This window comes from Saccostrea echinata, unplaced genomic scaffold (assembly GCF_033153115.1).
Source record: "Saccostrea echinata isolate AGI-Se365-2 ecotype Australia unplaced genomic scaffold, CSIRO_AGI_Sech_v1 ptg000028l, whole genome shotgun sequence".
NCBI lineage: Eukaryota > Metazoa > Mollusca > Bivalvia > Ostreida > Ostreidae > Saccostrea > Saccostrea echinata.
The window spans coordinates 7,791,239-7,808,575 of record NW_026889777.1 but is presented as its reverse complement, the minus strand read 5'-3'; the positions used below and the strand labels follow the sequence as shown (position 1 = coordinate 7,808,575).

The 17,337-nt window shown below is 32.9% G+C and overlaps 1 protein-coding gene across 1 annotated transcript; it reads right to left on the bottom strand.

Annotated features, from left to right (window-relative positions):
• Nucleotides 1–3,916: 3,916 nt before the first annotated feature.
• LOC133194088 (putative amine oxidase [copper-containing]) lies at nt 3,917–9,797 on the bottom strand. The gene is made up of 3 exons (XM_061330047.1): nt 9,700–9,797; nt 5,380–7,445; nt 3,917–4,938 (listed from the first exon to the last, which is right to left on the bottom strand). The coding sequence occupies exons 1-3, from the start codon at nt 9,701–9,703 to the stop codon at nt 4,648–4,650; spliced, it is 2,361 nt and encodes a 786-aa protein (XP_061186031.1). The 5' UTR covers nt 9,704–9,797; the 3' UTR covers nt 3,917–4,647.
• Between the last annotated feature and the right edge of the window lie 7,540 nt (nt 9,798–17,337).

The following is a 17,337-nucleotide window of genomic DNA, read 5'->3' as shown; positions in this document are numbered from 1 at the left end:
ATAATGAATAAAAACTCTAATGATACTTTTCAACCAAAAAAAAAAAATGAATAAATAAATAAATAAATAATAAATTATTAATTTTTCATGCATAGGAAGGTAGATATTAATTTAGCAGGTTTGAAATTTGATAAGCTAATGTTAATTTCCTCCATTTAAATTTTGCTTGTTCCCAGATGCAAATCTTTAGATATCAATTTTATTTGGATAAAGAAATTTAGAATTATTTAGACTGACCATAAATTAACACCCCATTAAAAATAAAACCATTAATGTATATTCTTACAATCAGAAAACATACACATATTCATGTGTATATGTATAATTTTATCGTTACTTTTAAAAACAGTTTTTTTTTTCAAATTATTAATCAAGCAAGAATTTACATCTAAACATTATCCAAAATGTGTATTTAGAGATAAACAAAATGTAGAAAATAACTGCTATATAGCAATTTTGTAGACAATAGAAACAGCTAGGCTTGATGTTTCCATGATTTCTCTTTACATCAGAGGTTGGCCATTATGTGGTGTTGTGTCTGACCAGTCAAGAAGAATTTTAAATGGGTTTGAAAAGTGAAACTTGAAATAATCATCTTCATCTTTTCCCCTGGAATAAAAAACATACATGTACTTTAATTAAAAATCAATTGTTTAATATCTACTACATTTTTCATGTGATAACAAATACAAGTATATAAGCATATCTATATCTTATATCTATTTTAAGCTAGTAGTTAGTATTTACACCTCCAAATAAATTGCCTCAGAATCCCTGCATGTGTACTTTAAAAAGCAGGCTTTCTATCACAGGTGCTTGGGGACGGGACCCCCCCCCCCCTCCCCTGCATTCCATACCCCAAGGGTTCTCCCCGACTTTTTTTTATATAAAATATTTTTCTATGACACATTCACAAAGTTTTTTTTGATTGAATTTAGACATAAAGAAACATACATACACATACACAAACACAGACACACCACGGCTGGAAAGCTTACATACAGATTTTTAGGAATAAACATGAAATAAAAAAAATATGAATACACAAGATATACTAAAATTATAATGTAGATGACATAAATTTATCTATATGTTTATGTTTTCAAATATCTGGTTCCAGTTAATCCATTTTCTTTTACATGTATAGTTTATACACATGAAGTTCATTGTTTTATTTATTTTTATAAAAATTCATACTCTTGGATACTAAAAGAGAACTTTTAGTATCAGAAAGTATGAATTTTTATAAAAGGTTAGTTTTAAATTATATTATGGATTTTTCAATTGTAATACTTTGTGAATGTGTCATAGAAATATATTTTATTTAAAAAAAAGTCGGGGAGAACCCTTGGGGTACGGAACGCGGGGGAGGGGGTCCCATCCTCAAGCACCTGTTCTTCATATTTTATCGCCTTGAACGCAGACAACAATTTGCTAATTAATGAATACCGTAAATAAACCATTAATAAATACAATACATGGCGCAGACGTATGTAGCGCTAATTCATGATTACGCCAACCACTCCATACCCAGTGATTGCGCTAAATTTTGAATACGCCAATTTATGTACACATACAGTATTTTCAGTGTAACCAATTGCAAGGTAAAAGTAACTGAAACAATTTACCATCACCTACTCCAAAAGCTTTCCCCATGCTCTAACAGAATCTTCTCCAAAAGAATATTGTTCAGTGAAGATACTGTCCGATGTTCAGTTCTCACGGTCAATTGCAAGGTTTCTTTCTCCATTAGTTAATTTTTGTAACTGCCTCCTGCTTCTGGTATTTAGCCTTTTGTTGAAATAAAGATGATAAAAACACAAGAATAAAGGTACTCTTTATGTACCGGTATCTTTTCACCTTCTTTTTGTCAAAGCACCAGTACATCTAAAATATGTTTAAAATATTTTTTTTTCAAATTAAATAAATTCATTCTTATTGTCAATCATGAATACATACATTTACATGGGTATACTATATTTATATCTTATTAGTGTATATTTATAGCTGCAGTTAAATTATTCTCTATTGAGAATCTGATGGCTCGTTTTAATACTCCCCCTCAGGGGGAGTATTAAAACGAGCCATCAACTTCTCAATAGAGAATACAGCTAAATATGTTTTGTTCTTTTACAGTGAATCTGAATTATATGACTTTTTTTTAGGCTAAAAAATTTTTATGTGTTTCCGTTAAGTCGACCATCTCTAATTTTTACCCACCACCTACCGGTACTAATTTTTTGGCCAAATCAGATTTTAAACTGTACCACTGGCGGATTTAGAGGGGGCCCAGCCCCCCCCCCCCCCTTTTGTGTCCAAAATATACATCAGGTTTAATAAATCAATTTTTTTGTGTGGCCTTGAGCCCCTACCCCGACACCAAACTGGTCCCTCCCCCTTTTCAAGATTCCTGGATCCGCCACCATGTACAACGTTACCAAAAATATATGTTTTTTCTAAATATTAAATTGCCTTGTGTATATTTGTCATTACATACAAACTTACATCTTCTATAACATTCTCCTCCTTTTGATAAACTTTGTAGTTATGATTTGCCAAAGTAAGTTGCTTTCTGAAGCAAGCAAAAATTCCTATAATGCAAATATATTACTAAGATGTATATCTGGAATGTCCTGCTAACATGGTGATCTTTGAATATAGACCAATTAAGTCTATTAAATAAAAAAAATATTTAATTTAAAAATTATGTCAATTTAATTGAAAAAGCTTCTTACATGTAGTTTTTATACAAAATGAATATTTGAAAAAATTCAAATTTATACCTGTGCCTAGGGTTGTTCTAGCCATTTCCACTGACTGCCGTGTCTTCTGCTTGTTGTATTCCTCCAATTGCATCTTGCATTTTTCTCATGGGTTTTAGATAGTACATGGAATCCCACATGATGGGAATGCAAGTCAGACTTCAAAAAATTTGTTTCAATATTTCGCAAAGTGAATTTGACTTTAAAAATCTATTATTAATAAAGACTTGTACATCATTATCAAGTTGAATACTGAGAAAGCAGTGTCTCCTTCTTTTGATGACTTACTTTGTCATTCACACCTGAATTCCATTTTAAAAAGTTGAAAACACACCATTTTTCTGTTATTGTTTCATGTTTATTTTTCTGGCGTCTGTTTTTGCCACATGTTATTATAAACTTCTTTAGACTTCAATACAGGAGAGTCAACAAAGGGAAATGACACCAGTTTAATTTTTTGTCTTCAGTGCAAAAGAGTCAGCAAAGGGAAATAACTCTAGGTTAATTTTTAGGAAAAGTTATAATTTGAGGGGATTGGAATATGACTTTTAACTGATTTCCCCACCTCAAATCTTTTTGCATCTTTTAGATCTAAGCTCGATCTTACTAAAAATATCTTTTTTCTAAGTTTCAATTGCCTGCAAAAATTAATATGCATATCAAGAAATAGGTACCTTTGTATTCATTTTTATGACAAATTCATGTAAATTGATCTGTATCATATTAAAAACCTTGGGTTAAATTGAATAAAATTTAGATGCACAGAAACTTTAATTACTTAGCTATAAAATGAAACCCATGTTATGTTGATAACTTTCCTACATTAAGGAAGCACGGAATTATTTTACATGGTGATGACAATCAGGTCAGTTTTGCCATAACAAAATATTTCAGAGTCGTTGCTATGGAAACCAAAGAGGTACTGTCCAAAATTTACCCACCAATAGTCTTTATATAGGGCACTCTCTAATATTATAGTGATAAAATAAAATTCCATGATAGTGCGTGGCCAAGCATTTTTGGTCCTTACAGAGAATTGATGTTATAACATGATATATACATTGGTATACGCTTCTATCGATTTTCACAATTTTCATTTTTATTGGAACATATATAAAACATGCTTTTACAGGTTTTATACATATAGTTCATATTAGAAAGTGAATTTCAATAGTTCAAACACTGAGATTTTACAGATTAAAATGATTTTTATGGCTTTGTTTCTTATCCTGGTGATCAATATGACATATCTAGTCTGCCAAATTGTTAGAATTTAAAAAAAATACGTGAAATTTTATTTTAAAAAATTACAGTGACAGTAAAATTCTTTCACAAACTTTCTCCTTGTTTCAACATACAGATCAACTCAGTCGTGAGGTTAAACACATTACAAAATAATGATGTACATGTACATATTGCATGGTCAGAAAAATCACTGTGATAAGAATATTTACCTATTTTTAGTGATTCTATACAAGAATGATATATTTAAATGAAATAAGACAAGTTCCTTGATGACAATTCAAAAGTATTTGATTGTCAAGAGCTAAGTCAGTAGCTAGTATGTTCATGGAATCAAAGTCTTAATATTGCGACTGAAAATGATGTTATACACACTACAAAACGCAATCACATGTGTTTTTTTTAACTTGTAAAACTCTTTCTGCGACAGAAGTTCTTAATTAAAAAAGGCTTCGTCATTCAATCTATTCCATACCGGGTTATCTTCTAAAAAATCATCCCTTTCAGCTTTATAGGAGTGCAGCCCTCTTTATATCAGTGGCTCAGTTCGTAAGGATCTCTATCAATAATTTGCTGACTCCTTCGTCGGTTATTTCCATTAATAGCATCTACCTTCCACTTCCACTTCCATTCTTGAATTTACTTACGAACGATTTATAAAAGCCTCTGGTTGGCCTATTAAATCTTCAATTGAATAAGTTTTTGGTGGAAGACAATTCAGTTCTGCTGATTTCGCCTTTTTAACTTTTAATGGACCAGAAGGACTGTCGTATTGTAAGCGTACATTATCGTGGAATCCTACACTGGGATCCTCGGGAAAATAATTGAAAGGCAACAACAGGAAGCTGAGATCAGTTCCGGGTGTGGGCATTATGGGAAGATCTTCAGAGTGTGGGATGTGATGCACTCCTAATGTAACCCAGGCTACTAGATCCTGAAATAGAGCAAATATTAAGCGATTTAAGAATAATGCATACTATTAAAATGTTTACATTAACGTTAATTTTAATTCTGTACTTTGTGGTAAAAATGTGCAATTATTTACAGACTTATCATTACCAAAAAAAAAAAGAGAGAAGAGATCTCTATAAATAAAACGTTTGAAAACATTAAAATATTGCTAACACTTAATACCTATTATGTACAATGTTTACAAATCACCTTAACGATTTTCTGACAAATTTCGCTTTATAAAATAAACTTTCGGATATATTGTGTTTTAAAATTAAAATCTGCAATATGATTACTCTAATGTGTCATATTGCAGAATTAAAGTTTGATAATAAACTTCATCAGACAGGAAAACAACTTTAAGCGTAGATTTTTAAAGAGACATTATACAGTGACACCTTAAAGCTGCTCAGGTGCTACATACCTCGCCATTTATATTTTCTTCCCCGATAAAATCCTCGAAGTTCACTTTCCTATTTTCACCGTCATACGTGGCGTATTTTGATGAGCTGTATGGTTCTGATTCCTTGCGTTTCGTGACGACCATTTGATATCGTGTCCAAGGTGACCCGGGTTCATTTCCAGCTCCCTGTGTTCGTACATTTTTGGCCATACCTTTCTGTAGTAGTCTGTAGGCTTTGGGGTTACCGTACTTGTCTTTATTATTTTCATTGTAAAATACGTGGTACTTAGGGGTGCTGAAATTATACTTATATGTTGCTTCTCTTTCTGTGGCATAGTTAACCTTTACAATTTTTTCTTGGTGCCAGTTCGAAGGATTTGATGCTTTAGAGAAAGGATTAGGAACTTCATCCGCTTCTACCTCGTAGGTAGCGTAGCTATTATTAGAACCTCCGATATCTAGATCTACTTTAAAATTGAAGAAATGGAAATGAAGAGTCCCCAATGCTTGGTCGGTTAGCTGAAATCCATATTTTTTGTCTGTAGATTTGAATGAAGATACAATTATCCCAGAGGCAGTGACCTTGGTTTCCAAAACCCCATTCTGATAGAAAATAAAATCAAATATATAGTCATAATTTACAAGAGTACCAATCATTCTTAGGATAAGCACGACATTAGGGGCACCCTCATAGTAACCGGAAGGTGTTTCACTGGGTGCATGATGGCGTCTCAGAGGACTTCCGGAATTGTGTTCAAATACACATATCGCTTTTTTGTTTGTGACAGGGGAATCCGATGTTTCAAACATATGCGTGGCGTCTAGGAATGTTGCGTGTGAGGGACAATCAATGCCAGGCACTAATGTTTTCATATAGAGTCGAATCATTACTACAGTGTCAAAATAATTTGTAAATCTTCCGGCAGGTTCCGAGGACGAGTAGAATACACAGATCTCTTGTAAACCCAGTTCATAGACAATCATGTCATTCTTAAATCTGATGTTGTAAAGCTGGGGACCGTGAGTTGGTGATATTCCGTAGTGAAATTTCCAGTTCATGTAAGTAACCGTTTGATCTTTAATGGAATAACGTTTACCATCGGGTTCGATCTCAATAGGCGGTCTCTGCAAATTTTCTGGAAATTCTTGATCATGCGTACGCATCTGAGGAAAATCTAAGTTCAGTTTATTAACTTCCCCTTTGTCCCATTTGTCCTTAAATTCTTGGAGTGAGACAAATGATTGACCATTGTACCAAACATCGGCCGTTTCCGGAACAGCACTTCCATTTATAGTTACAAGAACGGCAAAATCTACGGGATGCAAATTTTTTGGCTCCATCAGTTGCAGTAGTGGAAACCATATTCCTCGGAATCCTTGGCCTTCAACTTCTGCGATCACAGCGGCAAAAGGACTTACATTCTCTACTCCTAAACAATTTCCCCCACACTGAACGAGAGATCCTTTAAAACTTTCACGAAGAATATCACCAACGATTCTATTGGAATCTTCGGTCAATACATTCAGGGCAGACATATACTCTGGTATTGTGATTGGCCTAAAAGAAAACGGAATGGACTTAGGGCCACCGCAGAAACTTGGCTGCTGTGTTAATTCTACGCAATATTCCTCCACATTTGGCTCGATCTTACCGCCACAAAAAACTGTAACCAATGCTTTCCTGGTTGGCTGGGTTTGTTGAGTTGACTGTAGAACATATTTCTTCTCTGGAAGAATAAGTTCCATTGCATATACATAGTTTGAGGCAAGTACAGCCTTACTAGGCTTTGTTATATTTAAAGACTTTTGGGACAACATGAAGTCTAATATAGTTCTTATTTCTCCTCTGGTTAGATCGTGAAAAATTGGAGGATTTTCAGGTTCAGTAATATCAATCACACCGGAAACCGGATGTCGTCTGCATTCTGGGATGTCATTTTCTTCATCCTTTTTCTCTGCTGCAAGGACAATTACAACTATCAAAAGGACAAGGGCTATAACTCCCAAAACCAGTGCTAGACATTGCCAAAACCTTGGGTCTTTCAATTTCCCAGTGGATTTCTCTCCTATGGCATAACCCCCTCCTGCTGAAAGAAAAAGGAGAGCCATAAAGTGCACGTCATGTTAGACACGTAGTAGATCTCTACATTTTAAGTACAGCAATGTATATCAAATTTCAAACCCTGTAACTTAGCTTTGTGAGCCATGTCTTGCACAATTAAGGAATATCGTCTATTAGCATGTGAAAAACAATGGACGCAGGTATAAGAAGAAACTTTTCGTTCATAAAAGCTTTCCTGGACCAACAATTATTCAAATGACACTTTTTTGAAACGAAAACGTCCTATTTTCTCTACAGGATAACATGAAGAAGCTCAAGACCCTTTTTTAAAAGATCTAAATGCCCTTTTAAAAAGTAAGATTAATGTAAGGTTGATGAATATTAGGAAATTATAAGATAAACAGACAACAGAGTAATACAGGAAAAAGACAAACTCATACTTCAGCATTGTTCAGGTGAGCTATATCAAAAGCATACTTCAGTATGAGTCAGGTGCATGTGAGCTATATCAAAGGCATACTTTAGCAAGGGTAAGGTCAGCTATATAAAAAGCATACTTCAGCATTGGTCAGGTGAGCTATATAAAAAGCATACTTTTGCATGCGTCAGGTCAGCTATATCAAAAGCAGACCAGCACGGGTCAGGTCAGCTATATCAAAAGCATGCAGACTTCAGTATTGGTCAGGTGAGCTATATCAAAAGCATAATTCAGCATGGGTCAGGTGAGCTTTATCAAAAGTACACCAGTATGGGTCAGTTCAGCTATATCAAAAGCATACTTCAGTATGGGTCAGGTGAGCTATAAACTCTGAGGATTTTTAATGCACATTTTTATAATGAAATTATGTATTCTTAGCGAAACGCTTAACAAACAAGCATGCAAGAAGACATCAATTACAGGGTATGATTGGTAAACAGTTCAGGTGGAACGATTTACAGGCTTCTTTTTTGAAGATGTTTTCCGTTTTGCCTAAAAGGATGTTTCAAATTTGTCGGTGCAAGTTCAAATTTATTGCTATGATTTCATCTTAATTTGCTTTTGTCCGGAATACACTCCTCTTTTTAATACAGGAGTGAATCCTGTTCGCAATCAAATCTAAAAAAAACTTATTCTTTTAAAGCAAAAAAGGCTATTTAACATATACTAATCAAAACTTCTACCCACCAACCTAATGCACATGTACCTGTACCAGTACAGTTGCTTTATTTTATCAACCAATATCAGATAGCAGTCACGTCTTAAGATTGTTAGAAAAAAACTCATAAGTAATTTTGACTTCATCATATTGAATTATTCATTTCATAATGCTGGAGAAAAATTAATGGTTAACGAATAATGGTTATCAAAGATCTTTCATTAATCAGGGGCATATTGTAGTGATTTTCAAAATAAATTCCATTTGAAGGGGTGTGGTCCAAATTAGGCAAAATTTACCTATTCTTTTCATGAGGAAATCAGGAATTTGTCCTCTCTCGACAATACTACGGTTCTGAGGCCTGAACTTCTAATCAGGCATAACTAAATATGATATTCTCCTTAATTTCTTATGAAAAACCACTTCTTTCGTCAATCAGTAAATGTTGGTTTTTCAAGCCATCTATATATATATATATATATATATATATATATATATATATATATATATATATATATATATATATATATATATATAGATAGATAGATAGATAGATAGATATAGATATTCCTTATGCACTGTGCTTTTCAATCAATAAAACACAGAATAACAAGCACAACAATATTTTTAATAGGCCTACAATAATTAACGTACATAAACCTACTTGAAAAGATTATCTATAAAGGCATCAAATTAAACAATTTAAAGCAATATCTTTCTTTCTTCTTTTGTATGGGAGTGAAAGGTTGCACTCTTGCAGAATAAACTTTAATTTGCGGCAACTTTAGTTCCCGTGCAAAAAAAGAATTTTATTTTGATATTTTTTTTCTTAGAGTGACCTTCAGTTGAACTTCGCGTTTAAATGCATTTTCTTTATGTTTGCTTCAATATCCCATTAAATTATTCCGATATTTTTCACTTTATGCAGTTACAAGGTTAAGAAAGATTGATGGCTGAATGTGTGTAAAGATGTCACTGTTTAAAAAGAGATTGATTGACATTTTTGTAACTGGTCTTTATCTTTAAAAAAAAACTCTCATCTAAACTTCTCGACACAGACAATAAAGGCTTTAATGTTTGTTTTTGATGGAGAGACAGACAGAAGTAATTAAACATACATAAAATAAGATTCGTTATACTCACACATGTTTCTAATTCAGTCACAATCCCCGATGCTGCAATGTGCTACACCAGTAACGTAATTATTCCTCTGCACACATGCAGTTTTAACAAATTTTATGCCGCGTTCAAAATTGCTGGAGCTTGCTCAAAATGCATGGTAGGATGGGGATATCGTGTCTTACGCTAGCCTAGATACATCAGATAGAATGAGGTGTGTGCTGTATAGAAATACGTTACGGTTAGTCAAGCAGATTAAAGGGTCATTTACTCTTAACTGTTTAGAGATGAAACATTTCTATTGCATTTTCGAAATTTTATAACGACAACTAGTTTAAAGGTGCACTGAGCAGGAAACATCTGTGCAGGAACCACATTAAATGGCCTTGGAATCCCAAATTTTTACATAATCAGAATAAGGAAAAACACTGCATGACTGTATGAAATTCATAAAACTGAAAACTAGGCAAATGCATATATCGTTTGAAACGATGAGAGGCATTCACCCAAACGGCATGTGACCATTAAGACTAGTGGCCCAAGGGCCTGAACGGTCAGCTGAGTATAATACAACTTTGTAAAGAATAAATGAATTGGTAAATAATTATAATTATGATTGCACAAAATAAACTGAAACTAAAAACAAGAGAAAAAGGATGATCAGGGATCAACAAAATAGTTAATCTGGTAATCAACAACAACTTAGAAACTTGCCTGTATGTGCCAGTGCTATCTACACCCTATTGCTATCGCCAAATATAATAAGACAGTTTGATACTTCAGCATAAAACAAACATTTTGAAAGTACTACCAACACAAGCCCCATACCAAAATAACCTCTCATGGTCGGTGAATGATATTAATTCAACATATATAAGATTTTTTCGTCTCATTTTCATTCATTTATTATTTACAAGTTTACCTTCCGATTAAAAATTATGAAAGTATTTTTTCTTTAGTATATAAAAAAAAATTGCATAATTCTTTATTCAATTCACCTGTCAATCAACTACATTATTATCATTGATTAATTATATAATTAAATAAATGATAAAGTGGATAAACATCTCCTAAAGCAGAGTATATCTTCCCATACATGATCGTAATAAAGCCCAACCCTAACAACAAAACCAAGTGTCAGGGTCCATGAATTTCACAATATTGAAAGAAGTACTCTTTCATTCTTTCTCATAACAACCAGGCATTTAGTTTCTCTACCAAATACCCAAGAGGAGGAAAAAAGATTTTTCAAAGAATCACTGCATATTTACTATATAATCAATAGAGTTTACCCTGATTCCAGCATCCCTGTTCCAGGGGCCATTAATTTCACAATTTCAGAAGAGGCACTCATACTGATTATAGCCACGTACTCGATAAAATTCAACGCACTTAGCTTTAAATTTATTTAAAAGTAACTTTTATCTGACCAAGTTATGGTTATGGCTGCTGTTGAAAAAAAAAATTATACCATGTCAGGGGAGCAACAGAGAAAAATTAAATGTTGCCAAAAAATTAATTTTAAAAATCTGCATGACGATTCGGTCAAAAAGTAATTTTCAAAGTACACAATGTAAAAGGTACAATGACTAATATACCACTTAAAAGTTAAAAATGTTATATGAATCACAAGCAGCATTAATGAAAGTCAAGTATCTGTGAATACCTATTTATGTCAAGAGGGCAGCATTTGATTTTTTTCTCCTCAAAAAAATGTCAGTATTTGATTTTTTTTTCTTCCTATTTTGAAAAATAAGGATACAACTTAAGAACATTTTTACCAAATAAATATCTCCCTGCGTTTCAAATCCATATTTCTACGGTCAGGAGTGCAAAGCATTTTCTTAAAGTTCCAAATTCAATGATGAAATGACTTCTATTCATACTACATGTAAATAAGTATTCTCTTATCAATAAGAATATATGTGAATAATTTAAATTAATAATAGTTTTATTACTGAAATATGTCCCTTTTTCAATTTTTTTTTTTCAATTCATATGTGTTTTTATTTTTTCCTATAATTTCTTTAAAAAAATTTAAAAGACACACAGAAAAATTGTAATAAAATTCAGATACTTCCACCACGACTTCACTGAAACAATGAAACATGTTTTTATGTAATCTATGCTTAACACTTATACATTAAAGTCTCACATGTTCTTCGTCAGGATTGCACAAAAATGTTAGAACTATAAATAATCAAATAGTAATAGATATAAAGAAAACATAATGAGTAGAATGTTTCTGGTTGAGCTCAGTTGCTTACAATGATTGTCACATGAAGTAAAATGTCCTATAAAATATACTTTTATCTTATAAATATATTTTTATCTAGTTTTGTGATATAATAAGGCATCATTCAAAATATAAAGCCAATTTTAAACAAGTTTCTGCATTTTAACCATCAAGCATTTGGACTCTAAATATAATTGCACTATTTCGTGACATCTTGATGTTATTAAAACTTTATGAATTTTATGTGTTTTATGGTTTTATTTTAAACTTTTACTACAGTCAGGAATGTAACAACTTTGTTTTATAATTAACAGCAAAATTCCTTTCTTTACTAAACAAAATTGCAGAAAATGTTTGATACTATTTGTAGTTGAAAACATATGTAAAAGTCTCAAAAAAATCTATTAACAATGCAAATCTGTGAAGAGGGCAAAAAACACCGACCCCTGGAGATTCCAGGGGTTGGATCAGGTGCCTAGGAGGAGTACGCATCCCCTGTTGACAGGTCACATCCGTCGTGAGTTGTATGTATTGATCATACGGAAAAATGTTGAAGAAACACTCTTGCTTAACATAACAAAGAACAAAGTTATGGTCATGCATTTCATTGTATCGGTAGAGGGCTCAATTCTGATTACAATCATACCAAAAGTTTGACTGCTCGATGTCCAGGAGTAAAGAAGAAGGTTTTTGAAGATTTCATTAATTTGGTGGTTGGGCCACACCCAAGGCCCCATGGGGACAGGGACCATGAATTTTTGTTCTTGTTTACCTAAACTTTTTGATGTTATATCCCATAATGGGTTGAAATTCGTTCAGTGGTTCCAGTGAAGAAGCTGCAAAAATATTCAAATGTTAACGGACGACGGACATAGATAGTATTACAGCGATAACTAATATCATAATAGGTACAATCAATAAAAATCCAAATTAAAATGAATAATCGAATGGAATTTATCAAAAATTATTGTCCATTCATACGAGTTTTTCAACATTCTCCAGATTGAGGAGCCTAAGTCGGTATGCCGATCCTGAATTAATGGAACAATTGGTACATCACACAGGTTTTTCAATCAAGTCGAGAACAACATAGGCCCTTTTTGTCAAGTCAAGAAAATTGTATAAGAATTTTTTGATCATTAATACAAGCTTAATTCAAGAATTCCCGATATTCACGATAAAAAGTCGATATACCAATTCCACTTTATTTTTTAGGACAAATAATAGAACAATCGGAAAATCACATTTATTTCCCCTTCAAGTCGAGAACAAATCGAGAAAATCGACCTTACATCTTTATTGACGGAAGAGGCCGTAATTTCCGATTGCTAACAGAATGCATCTAAATTTCAGTTTGTTTGGTTAGAATCATTAAATAAAAATGGTTGAAAGAAACTAACAGTAGGTTATAAACATGTTTATAAATGCTAGTTACATGTAACAAAGCCATACTTCTCAAAATTCATGACATAGCAACGGTTCAGAGTATTCTTAAAAATAGGTCAAAGGTCAAGTGAAGTGTAACGTTGTTATGTTTTCAACATATGTCAAGCAGTGCACTTGCCAAATAATACAAACTTACCTCTACAACCAAAGAAAATGTGTTTATAGGTATTATGGTGTATTTTAAAAACTAGGTCAAAAGTCAAATTCAAAAGGTCGGTAAACTTAAGTTTGTATTTTACAAAAGTCATTTTTTCCAAGCAATACATGAGCCAAATATCAAATTCCTACCTTTAACAGTTCTCAAGATATTAGTTGTGACAGATAGACAGACAGTTCTCAATATATTAACTGTGACAGATAGACAGACAGGTGTACAGCTCTGAAGGACAGACCGGCCGACGCCGGATAAAGTTATCCCTAAGTTTCTCTCTGCTCTGCAGACGACTCAAAAATTTTTATTACCCCTCTGTCTCTCTGTCTGCCTGGTTGGGATGGTAATACATAGTTGTATTGAAACAAATATTATCATAAAAAAACAATTTAACCTTATATTTAATCTCGTGACATTTTCACATAATTCAAAGGCAAGTTGAAGACAGTCCTAATTAGAATTCTGTATAAACCCAGCAGCTGAATTGACTTGAAACCTGAAGATTTCATCAAGTATATATTGACAACTAATATTAATTAATTAAGGGCATTTCAAAACCAAATGAAATAAATGTATCCTCAATATCCGAATGACACATTTTAAATATCGGTTATTCATTGGTGTATTATGGTGAGATGAACACCATATAGAGATTAATACGTTTTCTACATAGATGATTCTTATATTGGGTTGGAATAGCTTTTTAATATTGAAATTATCAATGATATGAATTAACATTTTGCATCCTGAACAAATGAACAAAAGCTACTTTGAGTAATAAAAAAGCGCTCTGTTAAATAACAAAATAAAAATCGAATTTTTGATATTATTATAATTTTTTGTTAATACTATAAATCGCCTAGACCAAGTTCAAATTTCAAGATATTTTTTATTATTAATGTTTTCAAACCAATTACTTGATTTTTTCCCAGATTCCTCCGGTAACAGGTTATAATAACCTTGTAAATACTTTTTAACCAGAATTTATACATTCTAAATAAAATTAAAATCTCTATTTCTCAGTAGATCTTTACAGAATTTGTTTTCCCCCATGATACATTTCCTTTCTTTGTAAAATCCATTTCAAAATCATTCACATATTACGAGAATAATTATTAGAAATAACATTTCCCCTGGCCTTGTAAAAGACCTATTAGATACGTTTCAAGAATTAGTAGTCTTGCAGTCTTCGAAACCAGGTCTTCAATCATACTATTAGAAATTCGATGGGAGCTTATTGTGCCCCGTTATCAAGCGACCTGTTTTTAAATTCCTGTGAAGCAGAATTTATTCAAAAACTTCTACATAAGAAGAAGAAAACACTTGCTCTGTCCTTCAACTCGACATTTAGATATATCGACCACGTATTGTCAATTAGCAATAGCTACTTCCATTCATATGTCGGCTCGATATATCCAAGTGAACTTGAAATAAAAGACAAGACAGAGTACGTCACATCTGTTTCAAATGGCAAACTAACAATTAAATTGTATGACAAATGAGATGACCTGCTTTTTCATCGTCAACTTTCCTTCTTTCTGTAGAAATATCCCGCTTTCACTTGCAACAATGGTGTTAACATCTCCGTCCTTATTCGATACACAGGAGCATGCTCCGAGTATGACCAATTCTTAAACCGAGGCAGGCTACTGACAGATAAGTTGATGTTACATGGATTTCAAAACGCCGTTTAAAGTCAGCATTTCACTAATTCTAGGTTCTTTATAATGACCTTGTTACAAATATGATCTAAAATTGAATTGTTTATTGGCTGACGTGTTTCACCTTGTTTCTTATATACGGAATTTAACTATGGAATGTTCCCTCTACCTGATCAATGGATAGGGGTCACAACGGTTGTGACTGGTCGGCTTAACTTCTGTATCGTTTGCATTTTTCATAAATCTTCAATTTTATTCACATTTTATGTTTCTGCCTGTATTCACAACTTCAATTGATTCATTTGTAAGTATGACGTCATTGTCTCAGCCTTTTCCTGTTTATTTGACTAAAGATATCCTTGTTGAAGAGATTAAAAAGAAGCATACGTTAAAACATCAACGAACAGTAAAAATGTCCATGTATACGATCAAAGCATGCTAGAGGTGTGTTTTCGTAAGGTTTTCCCAACACCCACTGTTTCTGGAGGACATCGATCTTTATCACCTGTGAATTATAAACCGTGTGGGTTTCTTTCCAGGAAAAATATAATTATTAATACACTTTGAAATCCACTACAGAAAATGGGGACTTTTTGCTGTATTGGAAAACAGAAATTCAAACTTTTGGCTAAGTAGGAATAAAGATACTGTAGAACCGAGATCACATGTCGAAGTATTTTCTGGCATGAAAAAGATCACTCGGCTCAATGACCATAGCTGCCGAGTACATGTTTAAATAAGCAGCCCTCTAATGGCACATGGTTGCTTCCCAATATAAGTGAAACTTCTAGATGGGATATAAAGCAAGCGATCACAAAGGAAATTTCAATGAATCTAAACATACCTGACATTATTTAAACATACAAGACCTCTAAACCCTTCCAATCGTAGTATTCAATGATTTTTCTATTAATGTTAGCATACCTCATATATATAATATATATATAAAGAATCATTATTTTCACAACAATTCTTTTTCCATATATTGGAAAAATATGGGCGACATTTAATGTTTACTATTAATCAAGAAAAATACAAAGTGTTTTCCTGTCTCCAAGTGTCATCATGATATGGTGTTCAGAGAGAATTCAGACAATCTAATCAAAGCCTCAGTTTTACAATGATGACCTTTTGAAATATTGTAAATCTAGAGTTAGAATGAGATAGAGGAATAATGAGCTTAAAGTTCCATTTAAACGGATAACATATATAATCATATTCATAGATAAAATTCTTCTATTCACTTTCCTCTAATTTATTAGAACTTTGACGTTCATGTTGTCTTTAATTACACTAGTCTTATTTCGACAATTCCCTTTTTCTTTTCTTTCCTTAAAGTTAAAATACATGACGAATACCATAGATCTGATTCAGGTTATATTATACAAGACTTTCGAATACTCAGCAGTATACGGAGTTCTAAAAATATATCATTCCACACTCCTCAGATCACAGAAACTAACTAAATCTCCATGAACATAGGGAACTCTGAAGAAATCTATTGCCTTTAATCTACTGCATATGGAATAAAAATCCCCATTTTTCTTTTTTGTTAATCTTTCATACGATACAATGACCTTGTTAGCAAATACAGTTTATCATTAAGTCAAATGCTGACTGACGTTTTTCATACTAATTGTTAGGTCATTATTTACACACTAAATTGTCGACGGATTTTTCCGTTATTACCCGATCATGACAAGGAGCACACGGTCGGCCGGGAATGCTCACTCCTCCATGGCACCTGATCCCACTCTGATGTTTTAGAGGTCCGTGTTTGCTCTGCTCCAAAACTTGTATTGTTTAATGGACTTTTGAACTTGAATACTATTCGTCATCTCCATACATTTCATGATTCAATAAAATAAAATATGAAGATAATGAACTGCAATCATCCAATTAAACAATACAAATTATTAGCAGAGGCCAACACGGACCTCTAAAATAAAAGGTGGGATCAGGTGCCATGGAGGAGTGCCCCTGCTGACCGGTCATACTCACCGTGTGCTCATTGTAATGATCAGATGAACAGAAAATTCTGTAGTCAATTCAGTGCAAAAAATGGCCAAAAAATTTGCATGAAAGACGTCAATCAACTTTCGATCCAACGGCATATTTACTTGTTTTTGCATTGCATCGACTATACGACAGGCAGAATGTTGATTTTA